Genomic DNA, 13344 nt, shown 5'->3' with positions numbered 1-13344 from the left:
CTTCCAATTTCAATTGTTTAATCTGTATCCAATCTGTATCCTGATTGGATAAATGTTGCTGTTTAATAAAGAGCTGGAGAGACGTGGAGAATCCTGTTACTGAACAATTTATAGCAATATACAATTTAATATGAAAACCCCAATTTCAAAATTGAACAACAAAAACAAGGTACAGAACATGAAGGAACATCAGACACATGGAAGCAAATCATGCAAAATTAACAGCCACTTATGTGAATATACAGTAGTAAGGCTTCATCATTTATACATAGTTGTGTGCGATATCGTGTTTTCGGCACGCGGCACCAGTGATAAAATAAGTATAAAAAACACTTAAAACACTGCCTTACCCTGCACTCTGAGTTTGGTCTTTCCCAGGGCGGTGCCAGCAGGATTCTGAGCCACACACATGTACGTTCCAGAGTCAGACACAGATGCCTTGGATATCTGCAGTCCTCCATTGGGCAGCACCGTGAAACGCCCTCCTAGAGTGAAGTCAGCGATACTCCCTGTTAGTTACCTGTGTTGGAGTGGGTGGGCAACAACAACACCACCACCACCAACAGCAGAAGCACTAACAACAGCATTGATACCTGTAGTGTGAATGTTGATGCCCTCCTTCTGCCAGTTGATGGTGGGTCTGGGGAAGCCTGTGGCCCTGCATGGCAGAGTGATGGGGTTGTTCAGGATCACATCCAGAGTGGGAGGATGGGTCTGGATCGCTGGGATCTCTGAGGAAGGTGGGAGAGGAAGAGAGATGCAAAAACAACATTTGAGTAATGTTTATACTGTACTTTAAGTCTCGTGGTTAAGATAAGGCTAATTAGAACAGAACAGCGTCTAAGACCATAGTCAAGCCATGTCCACAACTTTACATTCTAAAAAGCAAGTCATTCAGACTATGGGATATATCTTGTGCCACCCCTTAATCCTTATCCCTAAACTAATGTGCCTTTTTTACTATTTAAAAAAAACCTTTTAAAATAGTTAGCCGATTTACTTGTAAGCTCACAATGTCTAGATGTAGATCGGCTAGTTGAACAGTTCAAAATAGTAAAACATGGCAAATACGTTTAGGGATAAGGGATAAGGGTTCCAGGATGCCTATGAAAATGATACTGTACAATTTACAATTTAGGCATTTAGCAGACGCTCTTAATCCAGAGCGATTTACAGTAAGCAAGAACAAAACATGTTAATACATCAAATACAAAAATTGTCATCAGAATCAAACGTAGCCTACCCTTAGAACGTAACATTGAAATATTTATATAATGAAACTATGTGTATACACTATACTGACTATAGGGCCTACCAAAATCTCCCGGAGGGGGCGTTAACATATTTGTCACGTGGTAGCGGCCGCCATTTTCGCAGGCATTTCTGCTTTGTTTACATTCAGCGACCATCCGTTTGCGTTCTAATTTTAAAACACCAGAGGGAGTCCAACGCTCGTTCCTGGCCGACAACACAGTGAGCCAACACCAGGCCTCGACATACCTTACAAGGACAAGCATTAAATGTAGTCGCATTAGTGGTGATAGAAGATCGAATCCTCTGTTCAGTCAGTGTGTTCATAGGGGTCGAGACCGTCAATATCCTTGATTTTGTTCAGGTAACGCTCCTTTTCTTCAAAGTTAAGCTTGTCCTTGTAAGCAAGGTATGTAGAGGCCGATGTTTTTTCTTTCCATCGTGCGTTGAACTCCCTCTGGTGTTTTAAACTTAGAACGCAAACGGATGGTCGCTGAATGTAAAAAAGCAGAAATGCCTGCGAAAATGGCGGCCGCTACCACGTGACAAATATGTTAACGCCCCCTCCGGGAGATTTTGGTAGGCCCTATAGAGTGCTATGTCTACATAAAATGCTATCCAAGTTACATAAGTTGATCCTTTGCATACGCCTGTATAGAGGCTAGAGCAAGTGCTACGGGTTAAGATGGAATCTGAAGAGGTGGGTTTTCAGACTACGGCGGAAGATTGGGAGTGAGTCTGCAGTCTTGATTTCAATGGGAAGTAAGTGCATTCCATAGTTTTGGAGCCAGAAGGGAGAAGAGTTTGGGACGTGTGGAGCGTTGTCCCAGTGTTTTTAGTGATCCAGCTTCCCTGCTTTGGCTGATCTGAACGCATGGGAGGGTTTGTAGGATCCAATCATACTTATAGGGGTGGCACAAGTTGTTTTGTTTTGAAGGCCAGCATCAGAGTTTTGTACTGGGGCAGCTAGTGTGTCTTTCTTACTCACCCTGTACAGTGAGCTGTACATGCCGGTGGGCGGAGCCTGCAGCGTTCTTGGCCATGCAGGAGTAGCGTCCAGCATGATTCAACTCAGCTGATGTGATTTCTATTGGACCTGAATATTAAAGAGAATGGTACAGGTGTAATCAAACTCAAAACACGGACTGCTGGAGATTAGAAGACATCGCAACTGATGATGTGCAGTGTGTATATATTATACATGAACATGAATACGGCTAAACAACAGTGGTCAAAAAACATGGACCATAGCAGTCAATTAAATTGTGATTCAAGTTTTATTTTACCTCCGTAATGAATTGTACATTTCATATTGTATATTCCCCATATCAGTTTCATTCGTTTCAGTTATCCAGTAGGCTAATGTATGTCATGCAGACCTCAATTACTTCTTCTAATATTTAACATGATTTTACAATGTATGACTCTAACCTGAGGGCAGGATGCTATATCCTGATCCCACTATAGCCAGCTTCATGCCATCCTTGCTCCAGTAGAGAACAGGCTCTGGGACCCCAGCCGCAGTACAGCCAATAACCACTGGGGACAGTCTGTTCACCACAAGCTCTGTAGCCTCGTCTGCTATCGATGGAGGAACTGAGAAGGTGCATGATGGGAGTCAGAAAAGCAGATGAAAATGTTTTTAAATAAATGAAAGGGAACAGACACATACTGCATTTACTGTAAGCCTTTGTCCTCACTTGTGGGTCTACAACAATCCCAGCTGTTATATCTTAGCCATTGATTGTGGAATAGTTACTAATGAGCATGATGTTGGCTAGGAGGTTCTTTCTGAACATGAAGAACACAATTTCAAATTCAACCTGCAGTGAATACAGTTAATTTGAAGAGAAATGCATTTTCATCAGTTATTACTTCCTTTGTTCCAGGATGGATTATCATCCTTTAGTAAGACTTTTCAACTCATTCCACATAAACACTCCCAAAACAGCTGTTGCTCTCGGACTGCCAATTGAACTTTCTGTTTTCAATATGTCAAAGAAATAAACAATGAAGTACCAGCGGTGTCACTGACCTTGTACAGTGAGGTTAATGGCTCTGGAGTCCTCCCCTGCATCGTTAGAGACCACACACACATACACTGCTGTGTCCTCCACTGTGGGTGCTATGACCACAAGCGAACCCGAGGAAAGTAACCTGAAAAAGAAGCAAAGCCATACATGCAAAACTTCCTTTGATGACATTTGGGTTCTTGACCTTCTTGCATTATGTACAAATACTGTATAAAGGCTACATTGTGGCCATAGACATAAATGTGGATTGCTAGGACAGTATAGAAATACCTTTAGTTGACATTTGCATATATACATTTTGTCTGCTGATATGAGCAGCACTGATCTAATTTAAAAAGAGCTTGAAGTAACAGAGATGGAGGAAAACCTGGATCAACCTGTACATATTCTGGTTCTGGTCTGTATTAATGGCTCGGCCGTTCTTGGTCCAGGTGACGGTGGGTTTGGGGATGCCGGTGGCCTCACAGGAGAGGGTGGTCAAAAGGTTCACTGTCACAGTTACATTGTTGCGACCCTCAGCGATGGAGGGGGGCACTGCAAGAGAGGGGGAAAAAACAGTCACTGTGTGCGCGTGTATGTGAGTCTGTCAACACGCACATGCGCGTGGATATGCGTTTCATATAGTCACTGCAGTCTTCTCACCATATACTTGCAGATCCACTCGCTTGCGCTGTGTTCCAGCCTGGTTGGTGGCCATGCACAGGTAGCGGCCTGTATCGGTCACCTGGGCAGAGTGGATGTGTAAAGATCCATCCTCTGCAAATGTGTACCTGCACCAGTGTTCATACAATATGAGGAAGATGCAACCATGGCATGGCCGTTTTGGGAAATAAATAGCAACAATTGCAAAACACAAAACAATGCCTTCATGATTAGATGACCTTGTCATGGAAGTTCTCATAGGACACTCTTCGCTAAGAGGCATTTTTAATACACTGCCAAACAATACACTTCTGACTATGGACCACACAATAGGAACATTCAAACACACATCATTCACACATAATCATATAGCAATGTAGATAATAATGCAGCCTGACCTGGGGTTACTTCCTGACAGTACAGCCCCATGTTTCCTCCAGGTGACGCGAGGCAGGGGGACACCACTAACTATACACTCCAACACCACTGGCTTGTTTATGTGCACAGACACAGCCAGAGGACCTTCCCGGATGGTAGGGGCCACTACAGGGACCAGAAAACACACACATTTCTGTTCCTGTTTTTGTGCACAATCCTTCTATTGTATATCAACAGTATCTCTAGTGAATCTGATTAACCTACCGTTGACAGCCAGGTTAAATTGTCGAGTGGTTTTGCCGGCGATGTTGCTCGCTACACATGTGTACTGAGCCCCGTCACTCAGCTCAGCCATGTTGATCTGCAGGTAACGACCGCTGGACAGAACACGCACACGAGCTGTGACCTGCACACGCACACGCACACACACACACACACACACACACACACACACACACACACACACACACACACACACACACACACACACACACACACACACACACACACACACACACACACACACACACACACAAACAGGAATACTTTATGTTCATTACAATCATTACATATGTTGCTAGTATTTGAGTAAGAGTAAAATATCTCTTATTCACCTGAAGGGGTTGTCCATCCTTAAGCCAGGTGAGAGTAGGAGGTGGAACAGCGTCGGATTTACACTCCAGAGTCACCTGTCTGTTCTGCAGCACTGACAAATCCTGTGGTGTGCTCTCACCAGCAATATTAGGAGGAACTGTTACAGCACAACAAGATGGAGAACAGCATTGAAATATATTACAATCAGTAATTCAGGACCTTTGTCTAAACAACCAACCGGAAATTGCAAATGAAATACCGTACACTGTACGGTATTTCAGTCGTACAGTCATGTTAAATGTTTGGGTTGTGTTGCTAATGCATGCAACAGCAAACACCCAAGTCTGTGCAGTATTCATGCAGCATGGTTGTAGTGTATTTGACAACATTACCCACCATGCACTCTGACCAAAAACTCCTTGTCATCGTCCCCAGCAGGACTGTTGGCCAGACAGGTGTATCTGCCAGTGTCCTCCAGCTGTGGAAGAAAAGGGAAAATAATGTAGGACACGGATTAAAAGAAAACGTAAACCTTTAAACAAGCTGAAATTAAATTCACAGTAGGAAAAAAAAAACAGAGAAGAATTAAAGAGCTGTCTGACCTGTGCAGAGGCCACACGGAGCACTTCCCCTCCGCGGAGGACCTGTATGCTGTCTGTCTGAGGGAGGGGCCGTCCGTCCTTCATCCAGGTGAGGCTGGGCGTAGGGATGCCCGAGGCCTCACACTGCAGCTCCAAAACATGGTTCACAATCACTGATACCTCCGACGGTACATGGGAACCGTTGATGCGTGGAGGGTCTGAATGACAAAATGTACAATAACATTGTGACATCACAGAGAGTTGTAATGAAGGGGGATGGATTGACTGACTTCAAGACTAATTCATTCTAAATGTCTGTCATTGGTTTCCCTCTTAGTTTCATGATTATTCTGACCTTTGTGTAAACTTTGCCTAACTTATTTAATAAGCAGATCTATAAATTCCTATGTTGTGTAACACAGTATGAGCTTATAGACCGTCTATTTACGGTGTGTGACACCATTGTCCGATGTATTATAAGTCGGGCCTTTCTCTCACCGAGCACTTTGAGGTTGAAGTGGCGGCTAGCTTGTCCTGCAGTGTTGTTAGCCATGCATGTGTAGCGGCCAGTATGGTTGACCTTGGCGCGGGTGATCTGCATGGTGGTGCCCAGGTTGAGGAGGCTGAAGTGGGGGTCAACAGCCAGAGTCTCCCCCTCTCTGAGCCAGGACATGATGGGGGTGGGCGTCCCATCAGCGATACAAAGCAGAGAGGCAACATTCCCTCTCACTACCGTCACATCCTCTGTGCTGCCTGCTCCATCTAGACTGGGAGGGACTGTCATAACCCAAAATATTGCCATTAGACAGTTATTAGATTATTGGGAAAATATTGATATAAGAACATCTGGTCCGTCTCAAATATAAATCTGTAGTCAGTGGAAACACGTTCATCTTAATTATAGAAGTTGACTTCATTATGAGACGACATCCCAGGGTAGTCCTGACAGATCTGGATTACACGGATGACATCGGCCTGCTCTCCGACAACGTGGTACAAGCTCAGGAACTCCTGAACAGAGTGGAGCTGGAGTGTGCCAAAGTTGGCCTAAATGCCAAGAAAACTGAGGTTATCACCTACAACATCTCACCGGAACATCCACCTCTCACAACAACAGGAGGCACGGTGCTGAAGGAAGTCAAGGACTTCAAGTACCTGGGCTCATGGGTCAACTCAACCGAGCAACCTCAGCTTCTTCTATGCAACAGTGGAGTCTGTTCTCCTATACGGCAGTGAATGCTGGACCCTGAAGCCAACCCTGCAGAAGTCCCTTGACGGGTGCTACACCAGAATGCTGCGTGCAGTACTTAACATCAGCATGACTGTACATGTCACTAACAAGACTCTGTATGAGGGATTACCAAGGGTGAGACAGAAAATAGCAGCCAGGAGAATGAGACTAGCAGGACACTGCCAAAGGCATCAAGAACTGCCAGCCAGTAAACTGGTGCTCTGGGAACCAACACACGGGCATCGATCACGAGGACGCCCCACGCTAACATACGTGGATGTACTCAAGAGCGATGCAGGAATGCAAAGTACCAACGAACTGGCCGGATGTATGGAGAATCGGGATGACTGGAAACGACGATGGAGGGCTCGTCTGAGGACGACCTAGAGACTTCATTATTACACACATTATATTTGATTTTGTTCCTCAGATCCATGAAAGTGATATAACTTGTTGAGACTCACCATGCACCTGTAGGTTGTAATGCTTATGGTCTACTCCTGCCCTGTTCGAAGCCACACAGGTATACGCGCCCCCATCAGACACCTGGGTTCGAGTTATTCTGATAGATGGAAAATTACACAACATACCCTGATGCATTAGCCTTTTGACACACAAAACACTATTATGATGTCCAATGTCAGCATCTGTGTAAACTGTTTTTTTTTATTCCATGATTTTCCACAAAGAGGCACATATACTGCAACTCAATGATCATCTTATTGCATGTCGGCCACAACCCTTTCATCCTTAACTCCCTGACCACTGACCTACCGGAGCACCTGTCCAGCGGAGAGCAGTCGTATGTGGGAAGAGACCGGCAGTGGAAGGCCATTCCTCAGCCAGTTGAGCTGGGGCGGAGGAGAGCCTGTCGCCACACACTCAATGTTGATTGAACTGTCCAAAACAGTGGTCAACTCATCTGCCTTCTCACGGTTACCTTCTATCACAGGAGGCACTACAGAGTATGGAGAGCACAAGAAATGATAAATTATATATTAACAGGTCGTTTCGAGGAAGAAATCTGATTGGTTGAAACAACCTTCTAGCCGTGCTTAAACGAGTGTAATGGAACAACTAATCGAAACATAGAAATCAGCTGCTCTGTTCTCCCAGAGCGCAGCCAACTGGATTGCAGGTTGCTAGGCTAGCGAGTTTCTTGGGACATTTGTGGTCATAGTGGCTACATCTGCCATTAGAAATATATGTTTTTTTAGCGAATATCTTAGTTATAACTGTTGTATAATTGCAATATTACACTCGAGGGTCTGCTTTACCGTCATGAATGCACGCCTGCGATGCTGCAGGAACTCGCCCACAAAGCACACCCTTGAGTGTAATATTGCTTAATTATACCGTATGTTGTAATACAGTAGTGAAATATTTACAGTATACTTTATATACAGTATTTAAGGCCACAGAGAAAAATCTATTCTGATTACTAACGGCTGAAATTAGCTACAAGCTAACATTCAACACAACATGGATTTTCATCACTGTCAGCTCATGTTATAAGTGGGATAATCCACCCAATCACTACAAAGCGAAAACGTTGAACCCACCATACACGTTGAGGTTGAAAATCCTATCCTCCTCTCCAGCTGTGTTAGTAGCCACACAGGTGTACTTTCCACTGTCTGAAGTATGAGCTCTTGATATGGTCAGGGTGCTGCCATTGGGACTGATCCTACACCAAGGAAACAGGAGCCATAAGTTACCAGTGATAACAGAAATATCACATCTTCAACATGTTCTCTAAGACTAAGCTCAGGGTCTCTCTCTTTCTGCCCTCTCCATCATTCTTTCTGATCAACAACTTTTCCTATTAACCACTTAAACCCTACATACTGATACATTATTTATACCCAGTATATAAATAAATATATCATTGACCGGAGTCCCCCAGGGCCAGGACAACAGCATCCATTTGTGTTTGTTGTCAATGTTGTGGACCAGAGATGCACGGGTGAAATGGTTGCTAAGATACGATACTGCATAGTGATTGGTGATTGGTGCATGCCTTTGAAGAGTACTAACCAATGAGCTGTGCCTAGTGCTTTTCTAGACACCAGGTTCCAGTGTCTTCTCCTCCTGTTCCCATAGCTCAGATAGCTGCCCCTTCTGCTTGTGTGTACTGTGTATGTGTGTGTGTCCACACTCCGCATATGAGTGAGTGATTGAGAATCACCATAACGCGCTGTCATTCTTCCTCCAACCTCAAAATACGGGATAGTTGCCAAATACGGTACGTTCCGGTATTTTACGGGACGGTTGGGAACCCTAGTCAGGAGTCTATACTTGATCCCCTGTTTTTCCCAAATTTCTTCTCCGAACATAGCACATCTACAATCTCACAACAGCATTGAGACACATTGTGAGTTTTTAGATGATAGATCTGTAATTTCTGCGGATAATTTGAGTATTATGACATGATTCCAGTCTCTTCCTTCTTATATATTGTCCAGACTCTTACCTTCCCTGACTGTAACGTTACCTGAGAGTTTTGCTCTTCGTCCTGCTGATGACCTCCCCGTCCTTCAGCCACTGGATTTTGGGGGGAGGGGTCCCCTGAGCACGGCACACCAGCTGGATGCTGTCATTGAGCAGAACTCCTGTGTCACTCGACAGTTCTGAGCCAGAGATACTGGGAGGAACTGAGAGAGGAGAACTAGTGTTAAGACTGAAATATTGAGAAATCAGTCCGTTTGAAGTCAAATTAAAATACCTATAAGTATGTATTTTGAAAAGATAAAGACAAAAGGGTCCACATGGTTCATTAAGACTCTTCAGCTCAGGATTGACCATAACCATTTATTTCAAAGCTATTGCATTTAGTTTGGCAGTGTGGCTCTGCTCATGTGACAGATTATCTGTACAACAAGACAAAGAATCTCATAGCACAACAACCCCCAGAATGAGCAGGGAACTGCTTAACACTTACTTTTTACTTCATGACTGGAGTAAAATGTGACAGAAGTAGCATGTGCTTAAATTCATATTTAGAGATGATGGAATGATGATGGATGATGATGGTCATGGAAGGAGAACCTTCTGAAAGCTTCATGGGCAAAGATAATCAACCACCTGATTTACACTGAGGGAATGTGGTTGTGAAAGAGATAGCTTGTAGCGAATGAGAATTAAGAGAGTTGACGTGGAGAGCAGATTTAAAAGAGCATGAATGAATTTAACTGTTGAATGAATGAAGGGGGGTCCGGAGAAAATAGATATGATGAAACCTCCAGCCTTCCATGTCGTAATCGTAATGAACTATCGCTGCACTGGATTTATCTTTGAACACAACTTGCATGGAGGTGAACTAGCTTGAAAACAAACAAACAAACAAACACAAAATACATCAGTGTGAGCTATTGTTGACTATGGGTTCAAAGTAGATAGTGAGTTCACCTTGTATGGTGAGGTGATAGCTCTTGCGTGCCTTGCCCTCCACATTGGAAGCGACACACGTGTAAGTGCCACTGTCTGAAAGCTGTGAGCGGGCGAGCTGCAGCTTGCTGCCCCCTGACAGGATGTGCAGCTCCAGAGACTCTGAATTCTCTAGGAGACAGTACAGTCAAATACAAATGTAGGATGCATAGTATTAAAGCCATTATGACAAAATCCATATTTTCTACACTGAAAAATAAGGAAACATACTGATACGTTCAAAGTAATTATTAGTTATGTAAACTCAAAGTAACAAGCCAAGCCATACACACATATATTCTAAATCAGATTCTATCCCAAATGATAAATTACACATTTTTAAGATTGATCAGCTGACATTTTATAATGCTAACAGAGCCTCGACCATCCAGACTCACCTATGGTGTGTCCATTCTTCAGCCAGGTGAGTCTGGGAGGAGGGATGCCTGTGGCGTCACAGACGAAGGTGACTGGGTTACTGATGATTTCAATAACCCGCTCCTCTGATGGGCCATCTATACTAGGAGGCACTGAGAGGGTGGGGAGAAAGAGAGACCATGTATTTTAATTACAGAAAGTGATGGTAATAACATGCTGATCTCTCATTCAAACTGCATATAGTAGGTTTTATTTTATTTAACCAAACTTACCATATATATTGAGGTGGAAGTTTTTGTCCACCTGACCAGCAACGTTGGTGGCCTTACACACATATTGGCCTGTATCGGACACCTAGAAATCACAGTAAATGCATTGGTTTTGTGTATGACTTTTGCAGCAAGGGATGAATGCCATTGTGAAAACTAATTCTGTACATGTACAATACATAATGTGGCACATACTGCCACACAAACACACATATTGGTAATGTAGTGAGAGCACATACTATGTGCTCTCACTACATTACCAATATGTGTGTTTGTTTGGAAATAAGGTATGCTTTAAAATGTATAAATAAAATGAGAGCAGATACTGTACCATCCATCCATCCATCTCTCACCTCTGCCCCTTTAATCTCTAACATTTGCCCCTCTGCCAGGATGCGCAGATTGGCAGACTCAGTCACTGCCCTGCCGTTCTTGTACCAGGTGATGGTGGGAGGGGGTACGGCGTTGGACTCACATTCCAGAGTCACAGAGTTCCCGGTGCGCACACTCACCACCACAGGGGAGTCCCCACTGCTGTCCCGAATACTGGGAGGAACTGATGGAGTGGATGAGGACAAGGATTGTCAAAGGAAGAGTGGGGGCGAGCAGAGGAGATGCGGCCAATGGACGGAAAAGTGAGATAGGAAATGGGAGACCCAGATTGGAAGAAAGGATACAGTACTGGAGTGTATTATGGTAGAGAATACACAAAGCAGATAATAGTTGACTAATGCATTCTCAATTCTGGACCAAATTATAAACCTTAAAGGGATATTTCACTTTCAAAAAAACTTTTGGTCATTTCATCATCTACTCAGTCTTATGTGAACACCTCAGACAGTTTTTATGTTACTTGATTCAGTATTTAGATATTATATATTCATATTATATTATTATTATTATTATATTAGCTGCCACACCCCTTTCCTATACAAACCCATTGTAACTTCAAACGCCATTTTAACCATGATACATTCATCGAAAACACCCAACCTTCTGTATGGTGACTGATACTAACTGAGCTGTAGCAGCCAGGTTCCATAGGCATATAGACCCTTGATGTTTGTGTTATTATTGTGTACATTGAAAATTGTATTAAATAAATAGATAGTAGATTTTATTTATCTCTGTCTTTACTATCCCCCAATACTTGGTACTCAATACTTGGTTCCACACAATTACAATCAAAGGATAACAGTGGAAATAGCCTCTCAAGCTTTACTGTGTTTTATCCTTTTTTTTAAAGATTTTTTTTGCGGCTTACGCAGTAGTAGTAGTAGTAGGCTGACAGGAAACGGGAGAGAGATGGGGGAAGACATGCAGTAAAGGCTGTGTCGGGCTCGGGAGTCGAACCCGCAGCACTCTGCGACTGGATTACCAGTCGGGTGCCCAGACGGTTATGCCACCGCCTGGGCCGTGTTTTATCCTTTTGACATATTAAATATATTATGTTCATGTATTTCTGTCAATAATTGATCAATGAATGAATGAATCAATCATATGTCTCTATAATACTGTATCACTCATTTTGACTATGGAGAAGGAGCAATCTTACCACATGGCCCTCATCCATTGAGTTCAATGGACAGTTCTTGTGTATCTTTTGTGTCACTTGTTATGAAGCACTCATGATTGTGTATACTAGTGAGCTTTGAGTGCTGAATGCGACTTGGGGCTGACCAAACACAGTGAGGTAGATGAGCTTTGTGTGCTGAATGCGACTTGGGACTGACCAAACACAGTGAGGTAGATGAGCTTTGTGTGCTGAATGCGACTTGGGACTGACCAAACACAGTGAGGTAGATGAGCTTGCGAGTCTCTCCTGCTGGGTTCATGGCGACGCAGCTGTACTTCCCTCCATCAGATAGCTTGGCCCTCAGAATCTGCAGTGTCCGACCACCTATAAGCAGGAACAATAACATCAATCAATGTCTAATCAGCTGAAAATGTTACATTGTTTGTAATTGTGTACATACCGGTACTTTTGACAATACACTTTGACCAAGGATTTGTTTAGTAAAACTAAAACTAAAAACAGAGGACACTATAGTCATACTGTAACTCATAAAGCTCATAAAGCATTGCATTAATTGTGACACATGTGCTATTATCACAATTTTTTTCATTTTGAAAAAGATTATTTCTTTAAGATTACCCAAAAAACGTTATTAAAATTTTGCAGGAAAATTAAAGCACAGTCAATACAAGGTCTAGACTGCTAAGAGGATTTAAAACACAAGAAAGCCTGCCTTTATTCAATTTATCTAGCATGGTTAATGTACATTAACCATGCTAGATAAATTGAATAAACTCTGTCTCGCTGTTTCCTACACCACTCCACGTGGAGTGGTGTAGGAAACAGCGAGACAGAGTGCTGGCCCTGGCGTTTCCCCTTTACCTTCAAACTACATGATTTGCGACATTGCTTGGCATGTGGGTCACTGCATGTGGGTCACCACACACAGTATTCATTTTTAATAAAAATAATTACATTTCGACATTAATAAACATAAATAAAGAAAAAACCCAAATAATAATCACACTTAAGTGATGGGGCGCTC

At 43.2% G+C, this 13344-nt stretch overlaps 1 protein-coding gene across 2 annotated transcripts in view; it reads right to left on the bottom strand.

Moving 5' to 3' along the window:
- The window catches only part of hmcn1 (hemicentin 1), a 221896-nt gene that overhangs the window by 21949 nt on the left and 186603 nt on the right, over positions 1-13344 (bottom strand). For both annotated transcript variants that reach the window (XM_080769794.1, XM_080769795.1), the window contains exons 59-80: positions 12570-12683; positions 11137-11339; positions 10787-10868; positions 10535-10666; positions 10119-10268; positions 9205-9364; positions 8273-8397; positions 7485-7668; positions 7175-7272; positions 5978-6256; positions 5501-5697; positions 5295-5376; positions 4919-5055; positions 4569-4710; positions 4325-4469; positions 3927-4054; positions 3662-3818; positions 3287-3408; positions 2683-2847; positions 2240-2347; positions 594-731; positions 351-485 (exon numbers count right to left, since the gene is read on the bottom strand). In XM_080769794.1, coding sequence (XP_080625920.1) covers positions 351-485; positions 594-731; positions 2240-2347; positions 2683-2847; positions 3287-3408; positions 3662-3818; positions 3927-4054; positions 4325-4469; positions 4569-4710; positions 4919-5055; positions 5295-5376; positions 5501-5697; positions 5978-6256; positions 7175-7272; positions 7485-7668; positions 8273-8397; positions 9205-9364; positions 10119-10268; positions 10535-10666; positions 10787-10868; positions 11137-11339; positions 12570-12683 — 3183 coding nt within the window. The remainder of the gene's footprint in view (positions 1-350; positions 486-593; positions 732-2239; positions 2348-2682; positions 2848-3286; positions 3409-3661; positions 3819-3926; positions 4055-4324; positions 4470-4568; positions 4711-4918; positions 5056-5294; positions 5377-5500; positions 5698-5977; positions 6257-7174; positions 7273-7484; positions 7669-8272; positions 8398-9204; positions 9365-10118; positions 10269-10534; positions 10667-10786; positions 10869-11136; positions 11340-12569; positions 12684-13344) is intronic.

Source organism: Protomyctophum bolini (assembly GCF_963924005.1).
Source record: "Protomyctophum bolini genome assembly, chromosome: 8".
Lineage (NCBI taxonomy): Eukaryota > Metazoa > Chordata > Actinopteri > Myctophiformes > Myctophidae > Protomyctophum > Protomyctophum bolini.
This window is presented reverse-complemented; position numbering and strand designations above follow the sequence as displayed.